Here is an 8,795-nt window from a genome sequence, read left to right as displayed (position 1 = left end):
GGGAGGGGGTAGGAGGGCCAAGGAATGCAGCTCCGTATACTGGAGCTGGCTCGGGGGAGAGGGACGCCAACTTCCCCACCGACCCTCTCGCCCCGCCTGGCCTGGTACTTTTTGTTGCTATCTAATGTTGCACTCCCCTGGGCACAGGGATATCCATAGGGTGGATGCAGACTCTCACAGTCACCCAGGAGCCCCCAAATTCAGTGTGCATGAGAATGTGTGTGTCTGTGGCCACTGGCTATTGGCTTTCCTTTCCCTCCAGCCACCAGACCAGTGCACCACATCCCAGCCAGGAACACAGACATTTAGCCAGACATTTCTCCTTCCCAACCCAACCCACAGGAGATTACAAACTCTGTGCATCGACATGCCAGATACCTTGATGCCAGGGGAGGTGGGCAAGAGACTCCTCCTATCAAGGCACCCCAGTCACTTGCCAAATTGCACCATGATTCTCTCAGCCCTGGGTGGGGACGGCTGCCTCATGCCCTGCAATGAGACACTGGGATGCCCACACCTGACCTTTCCCAGGCCCAGGCCCAGGCCCTGTGTGGGCCAGAAGGTGGCAGCAGTGACTGGGTGGGAACAGGAAGGAAGCTACATGGGATGGGAGAGGAAGAGTGGGCCTTGGAGAGCTGGAAGGCTATGGGAGGTGGGATCCTACAGAAGCCAGGTTCCAAGTACCCAGGATATTTTCCATTATTGCATCAGGTTACAAAATGCAAATTCAAAGATAAAACTATTAAGAATTTCAAGACAACTATAGCAAAGCATTAAACCCCAAGCACAGGGCCCTTCTGAATGTGGGACCCCATGTGATTCACTGGTCCCATGAAGCCTGCCCTGGGTGGGTGCCTTCTGTAACTTTCCAGCCTAGATTGGGGTGAAGTCTAGGGAGCTGATAGCACCCTGTGGTTACTTATGGCCAGAGCTGACAGTGTTGAGCCCCTACTGTACATCTATTAGAACATGCAGGTCCTGCACTGGGGCATGGCCTGTGCGTGTCTGTATCCCCCAGGCTACTCATTGCCCTTGAGGGCAGGGCCTGTTCCTCACTCCTCCTCACATCCCCCACATGGAGCACACTTTCCTTCTTCTACAAGCATTTATTCAGCACTTAAATATACAAGGCTCTCTGTGATATGCCAGTTACTCGGCAGAGAGCAAGACCGGCAGGTCTCTGCCTACATGCAATTGGAGGCCTGCTTAATGGGGAGACAGGCAAAATATAAGTAAAGGTATAAATGAAGTAATTTCAAGTTGTGGTAAATGTTACAAAAGAGGCTCTAAAGGAGTGACATGCTTTAGACAGTCAAGTCAAGGAAGGCCTCTGATGAGATGTCTGTCATTTAACTAAAGAAATGAAGATTAGGAATGAGCCAGGGGGCTAAAGGGAGGAGAAGCAGACAAAGGGACTCCATGTAGAAAGGCCCTAGGAGGCACAGACAGAGGTTGGTGTGTTCAAGGACCTGTAAGGCCAATGTGACTGAAGCCAGGCTAGGGGAGGAATGAGAGTTGTGGATGGAGAGGTAGGTATGGACCAGAGCAGGCAGGCTCTCCTACACTATAAGGAACCGGAATTTTATTCTAGGTGCAATAGGACTTCATGGAGATTCAAAGCAAGCATGGTGGATATTTGTTATAATTTTGGCTGCCCATCTCCTAATTGTCCTTCCTACTTGAAATTCCCTATTTTGTGTATTATTTATTGATGGGAGAGTGTGCTCAGCCTTGCTCTATGGAATACAGAGGGGCCAGGGCACAGTCAGTGACTCAGGTAGGGCTGATTGGACCCTCCCACATATATCTTTGATTCTGGAATAATTGAGATGGTAGAATTCATCCACCGTCCAGTGGTAATGCCCATCAGGGATGGTGGAGTCCCACAGTGTTTATGGTTTCCTATGGCAACCACAATGATAGCAGCATCCAGGCCTGACCTTTGATGCTAAAATATAGTCCAGGCCTAGTGCTCCAGCTGTGGTTGATTCTGGGGATCTTACAATTTTCTAATACATTCCTTTGTATATGTATATGTGTGTGACTAAGAAAACCAGAGTGGCCCAGCTGGTGTGGCTCAGTAGTTGAGCATCTATGTATGAACCAGGAGGTAATGGTTCGACTCCTGGTCAGGACATTTGCCCGGTTGTGGGCTCAATCCCCAGTAGGGGGTGTGTAGGAGACAGGTGATTGATGACTCTCTCATCATTGATGTTTCTATCACTTTCTCCCTCTCTCTTCTTCTCTGAAATATATATATATGAAATACAAAGAGAGTTTCTGTTGCTTGCAAGCCAGCCTCCTGATGCTACAGTAGGGCTGTATAATGAAAAAATGATCAGGTTTATACAGAAGATCACTCTGGCCATTCTAAAAGGAAGAGACTGAGGTGAGAATGGAAGCTGTAGAGAAATAGTTGGGAGCATGGGAGGAATCCACATGGGAGACCATGAGAGCATGGGCTAGTGTGTGGGCAATAGAGAAGGAAAAACGAATTGACAGGACTTGCTGATGGATGGGGAGTAGAGGACATCTTACCTTGCTTGTGGTTTACTTGGTTCGTTATTTCTTCACCTACTTCTGCAAAGGATTTGAAGTCGTTTAGGAGGCATAGAAGAGGAGGGAAATGTGGAGCACATAAATAGGCTTTAAGGTCCCTGCATTAATTATAACAGCTGATATTTGACTCTGAGTTTCCTAGTGGCCAAGTAAAAGGGGAAGTCATTGGTTATAGTCCTCATTTTTCAGTATATGAGGAGAAAGCAGGCCAGTTTCTTTGGAAATACATGGTTCTCCTTGTCCTTGGCTCACAGATTTTTCTCTTAAGAGGCCCTAGAGCAGTGGTTCTCAACCTGTGGGTCGCGACCCCTTTGGGAGTCGAACGACCCTTTCACAGGGGTCGCCTAAGATCATCGGAAAACACATATATAATTACATATTGTTTTGTGATTAATCACTATGCTTTAATTATGTTCAATTTGTAACAATGAAATTGGGGGTCACCACAACATGAGGAACTGTATTAAAGGGTTGCGGCATTAGGAAGGTTGAGAACCACTGCCCTAGAGGGTGTTGAGTGGGCTCTGTCACTGCTGCTGGATTGCTCAACGAGTCCTTGCCCATGTGACAGGGTTGCTCGGGCCTCAGCAGGAGAAGCTCAGGGGCCAGTCATGGACAAGTGGCTGGCCATTGGCCTCTAATCCAAAAGACTTAAGGTCAGGACCAGAGTTAAATATTAGCTGTCTGGAACTTGTTTATAATTGGAAAGAAAAAAGATTCAGCACCCACTGATTAGTACCTTAGAAGAAACAGAGCCATTTGTTTGTTTATAGTGTGGTGGGTGCAATGATCAGTATTGAGGGCAAAGTTTAAACTCAGTTCCCTGCTTTCCTGGTGATAGAAAGAGGAAGGATAGGTACAGGGGGGTGGCAGTGCTGAGGGCTGACACCCTGCCCATGTCCACAGGCCATGGTACAGAAAACACCTGTCAAGAACATAGGGCAAAAACTGTCAATCAACTTATCTGTAAAAATGGGAAAACAGCTCTGTAGTAGTGCCGGACTCAAACGTACCATCCTAAACCCCCCACTCGCACCCCAGACCAGTAAATTAACCCCCATGCTGGGTCTCTCAGCACAGAAAGTCCATTTATAATTACTAGATGACACCTCATAAATATGCTTAGAGAGGTTTTAAATGATATGAAGCAAGGGCTGAAATAAATCAGTTTCAGATTAATTCCTAGGTACCTAGAAAGTAAATCATCAGGTTTGCCTTCCACCACAATACACAACTTAATGTTTTTCTGTGTGTGTGTGTGTGTGTGTGTGTGTGTGTGTGTCCCCAAAGGCATGTGTATGTCATATCTGTGCTTGTACATGCAGAGGATAGGTGGTGGCTGAGAATTTTTCTGAGCCTCTGTTGTCTTACTCAATGAAAGAAAGTGCACTGGCTGAAAGTCAGAAGGCACATGTTCTAGTTCTGGTTCTATTAGAACTAGCTGTGTGACTCTAAGCGAGTAGTTTACCTTTTGGGCCTTTGTATATGAAAAATGAAAGAGTTGTTTTAGGTTATACATAAAGACTCTGCCAGACCTTCTATTCTGTGGCTCTAAAATGAGTTCAAAGTATACAGCAGAGCTTTTTAGTGGCTTCATGGGTTTCCAAAACAGTTACAGGATGTCTTTCTAATAAGCAGACCTGATCATGTTAACTCCTTGCTTGAAAATCTTTCTAGAACTCGCCAACACCCTCAGGATAAAGTCTGCTCTTTGGTAAGACACATTACCACCTCCCTACAAGCTCTAGTCCTTGATGGTATCTCCTTCACCCCTTCATGCCTTCCACACCCCATTTCTGCCAAATTGACCGATGCTCCTCCCCATCTCAGACCTCTGCTGCTCCCTCCTCTGTCCTTCTCTGCTCCCACCCACCCCAAGGCCTCACTGTCCCTAGACCAGTGGTCGGCAAACTCATTAGTCAACAGAGCCAAATATCAACAGTACAACGATTGAAATTTCTTTTGAGAGCCAAATTTTTTAAACTTAAACTATATAGGTAGGTACATTGTTATTAACTTAATTAGGGTACTCCTAAGCTGGCCTTTGCTAAAAACGTCCTCAATCTGATTGAGGTACATTCGCTGAGGTCAACCCCTTCCAACTCTCCCATCCACACTTGTCTCGTACACTTGTTTCGTCTATCTCCTTTCGTTCATCCTCTCTATATGTCCAAACCATCTCAACATACCTTTCTCAATCCTCGACGCATCTTCTTTCACTCCACAACGTTACCTAAAATTAACTTAATAAACTTTACTTAAAGTTTTAAGTCAACTTTGCACTGCACATGGTATTTTGTGGAAGAGCCACACTCAAGGGGCCAAAGAGCCGCATGTGGCTCGTGAGCCGCAGTTTGCCGACAATCAGCTCACCATCATCCTTTCCAGGAAGACTTCCTCTGAATACCTCGCTACCCCACCCCACATCCCCCAAAACCCTCTGGCTCCCTCCCCCACTACACCGTCTCCCTCTCTGGGCTATGAGGTCTACCAGACACTGATCACTGCACCGACCACACTATAAATAAACAAATAACCAGCACCTATTATTTCAGGGGCCTCTGGATCAATGTGCTGAAAGCCAACTTTATTTCATAAATAGAGTTTTCTTTTGTCTTTTAGCCTCTTTCTCTCTTCTTTCTTCAGTCTCAGAGATAAATAAACAGCCTTCAAAATGTGAACTGGCTCACTAAAAGGAAACGATTAAAAGGGGCAAGTAAATTCTGTGAACTAACCATGAGGCAAAGTGGCTTTCATGGAATTGATCGCTAGATGATTGATATTCAGCACATCAGCCTGGTTCTATCACAGTGCTTGGCACATAGTAGGTGCACAATAAAAGTTAGTTGTTACTATCATTACTCTCATTATCAGTGGCCACTTGATAAATATTTGTTGAATACATAGAGGTCATTTGTGCACCCTGTTTTAAAGTCATGAGCAAGAAAAAGAAAACAAAACTCTTGGCTTTCCTCTTGCAACACTTGCCCTTTTCCATTCTCAGGTACAAAAATCTTATTCTTCAAAGCCTAGTTCCAAAGCCTCCTCCTCCAGGAAATCCTCCAAGCCCTGCAGGCAAAGTTCCTAGCTCTACAGCCTCCTCCATCTCACAGAACTGTAAGCATTTGTATATCATGTCCATCTATTCTGTAGAACCGTAAACTCCTTGAGCGAAGGAGCAAGCTCTTACTTAACTCTGTGTCCCTGGCATCTAGCTGAGGGCCTGGCACATAGGAGGTGCTCATGAATGTTTGTTGGGGTGCAATAATAAAACGGGAAGAAGCAGCCCTGATTCTGGGTCTGACTCAGTCAGTCACTGGCTCTGTTACCTTTGCCTCTCAGTTTTCTCCATTTCCTTTCTAAAATGAGAGGAATGGATTAAGTCAACATTTCCCCCTTGGAACCATTGTGATGATAGGCATTTCCTCTGGTGGAGAGTGGGGATGGTGTGTGTGTGTGTGTGTGTGTGTGTGTTTTAGGAAAATTTGTCAATGCTGAGCTAAAGTTTTTTCAAGTTTTGTTTGTTTGCTCTTAGGCTTTGGATCTTCTCAGAGCCTGTTATATGTTCATGCCCACTATGAATTTCCAAGAGAAGGGTATAGTGTGCAGGGTTTCCCAAACTGCTTCGACCAGGGGACTCTATGTAATAAAACATATTTGTGGGACTTGGGTTCTAAAGAACACTTTTAAAAACACTAGATTAGCCAAACTGCCTCAGGGATCTTCTCTACTCTATCTGCTGTGTCTAGGCCCTGGGAATTCAAAGGTGACTCAGACACAGCCTTGTTGCAAGAAGAAAACACTTATGCTTAGGCAGCCCAAGGCTGGGTAGGAACAGTCAGTGACCGAGGAGAGGTGCAGACGGAGAGCCATGAATCCAGAAGGGAGAGAGCGTCTGAGATGGCTTCACAGATGGGGTGGCAAGAGAGGAGGGCCCTGAGGATGAGGAGGATTTGAACTGTCGGCAATGGAGTGGAAGAGCCAACAACTTCAGCAGAGAGGAGGACAGCGCCACGGACGCACAAGGTCCAACAGTTGTCTGCAGGCAGTGAACATAAAGGGGAGGTTGCTGGTAAAGTTGGGAGGAAAAGCTGGAGTCAGTCCAGGAAGGACCTTGAGCACAAAGCACAGCTCAGGGAGGACCTTGAGCATTCATCCCGAATGCGTGGGCGTTGGGGGGAGGGTGCTGAAGTTCGGTGAGCTGGGATGTTGATGGGTCAGGAATGTGCTTGCGGAAAAGTATCTGGAATGAGGGGGAGGAGAAGTCCTGGTAGGAAGAGCAGCTGTGAGGACAAAAGGCGAAAACTGATTGGAGAGGGCTTTAAGAATCCAGATAGGTTGAGCTGGTTTGCCTGGAACAGATAGCACATGAGAGATCTTCAACAAATATTTACTGAGCAACAACCATGAGTCAGCAGCAGCCCTCGGGGGCACAATAGTGGGTTAGAGCCAAGGACACCACCTGGACAGAGCTTGCAGACTAGTGAAGGAAACAGACATTAATCAAATACCCACACTATTATTACACCTGTCCTGGTTTGTAATTATAAGAAAAATGTAGGATGTTAAGTATACAAGAAGGGGTAACCTAGTCCGGGGAAGTTGAGGTTGGCTTATTGCAGGAAGTGTCACTGAGCAGAAGTCTGAAGGGTGCAGAGGAGTTGACAGGGCATAGAGGAGGTGAAGTGCACCTTAGGCAGAATGACCGTATGGTAACAGCAGTGCTGGGGGAGCTGAAGGCCAGTGTGGTTGGTTTGTGGTTTGAGTGCCCACAAAGAAAGGTGCTGTTGCCACTCAGAAAAATAGAATCCAGGAAAAGTGCTGGTTCCTGGAAACAGGAAGTGGACAAGAAGCAAAAAAATGAGCAGCTGAAGTAGTAGAAGAAGAATTCAGGACTTTCCAACCCACCTCCCACCCACCTTAAGCATCCCCATTCGAAGCACTTCTCAATCAAGCTAGATCAGCCTCCTGACCTTGCATGAAGTCCCAAATGTGACACCTCTGTCCTGAAAGGCGGACCACAGGGCAGTTTGGAGCTAGACTCCCTTCCTCAGTCTTGTCCTCCAGTCGTTGCCAACGGACCTTCAGGATGAACCAGAAATACGGGGTGCTGAAGAGGGTTGGAGCCCAGTTATCATAGGAGAAGTGCGGGTTCTTCCGGTTCATGGCCAAGATATGCTGCTTGACTCTCCTGGGAAACAGTTTCAGTTGTACTTTGCCCAAAGTCACATGCAGGGCTACCTGCAGGAGTATCCAGAGCCTCTTCAGCCACAGCCCTGGCTGGGGCAGCCCCATCTCGTCACAGCCAGAGCTGGCTCTGAGGCTGATGGACAGAGACGCAGCAGCTGGGCCACAGTGGGCGGAGCTGAACCAAGGTGCAGGGTGGAAGTAGCCAACCCTGGCCAGGAGGAAGGTACCAGGACAGAAGGTGTTTGCCTTCCTGCCAAAGGAATGTAAAATTCCCAACCAGGGGCTGCAAAGATCTGTTCTAATTATTATCTTCCTGATTCTTTGCCTTAACCTTTGAGAGATTCTTGGACTGGAAGACTTCAGATCTTACATTCTCCCTCTGATAAAATTTCAAGAACAAACACTTCAAAAGATCATACTTAAAGGGACTCTGGTCCTTTAGAAAGGTTCTGTTGCAAGCAAGTACGTCCTAGTGTTAATTATTCTTTTAATAAAGTAAATACTTCTTTTACTAATGAAAGATGTTTTTCCCCACTCACAGCTTCTAGCTGGTGGTTGAATGTTTCTGGAGGCAGAGGCATCCCTGGAGTATTTGGGTCTGGAAGCCCCCAGGCAGAGGCAGAGCTGGGGCCAGCTCCGGAACACTGGGCCGTGACCTTCCCTAAGCACTGGGGCAGAGTACAAATACAGCCCTCTGATCTCAGTGGTGTGGTGGTTTAGAGTGGGGAAGAAACAAACAGAAAATTGCCACTCAGTTTTCAAAGTCTTTATAGTCTATTGTTTTGTCTTTAAAGATCTATGTAATTGGACTCAGAGATACAGAGAACAAACTATGGTTGCCAGTTGAGTGAAAAAGGTTAAGAAATACAAATCGGCAGTTACAAAATAGTCATGGGGAAGTCAAGCGCAACCTATTTCAGTTCTCCCTCACCCACACATGGCTTCAAACAATCTTAGCTCTTAACAGCAGCTACATTAAAAAAAGGAAAAGAGGTCTGTGTGTTGAGACTTCAAAAGAAAAAGATTAAAATGGTACCAACTGTCCA

General features: G+C 46.5%; 1 protein-coding gene across 3 annotated transcripts in view; it reads right to left on the bottom strand.

Moving 5' to 3' along the window:
- DIO1 (deiodinase, iodothyronine, type I) overlaps positions 1-7,910 on the bottom strand; it is a 20,864-nt gene extending 12,954 nt beyond the window's left edge. Inside the window, exon 1 of one of the 3 annotated variants that reach the window (XM_014549766.1) lies at positions 7,533-7,910. In XM_014549766.1, the coding sequence (XP_014405252.1) occupies positions 7,533-7,854 (322 nt within the window). In that variant the 5' untranslated portion in view covers positions 7,855-7,910. The remainder of the gene's footprint in view (positions 1-7,532) is intronic. The other 2 variants (XM_014549767.1, XM_005878653.2) reach the window with 2 other exon arrangements.
- Between the last annotated feature and the right edge of the window lie 885 nt (positions 7,911-8,795).

Source organism: Myotis brandtii, unplaced genomic scaffold (genome assembly GCF_000412655.1).
Source record: "Myotis brandtii unplaced genomic scaffold, ASM41265v1 scaffold57, whole genome shotgun sequence".
In the NCBI taxonomy this organism is placed as follows: Eukaryota; Metazoa; Chordata; class Mammalia; order Chiroptera; family Vespertilionidae; genus Myotis; species Myotis brandtii.
Note: the sequence above shows the minus strand (reverse complement) of the source record. Positions and strands in the feature narration are given on the sequence as shown.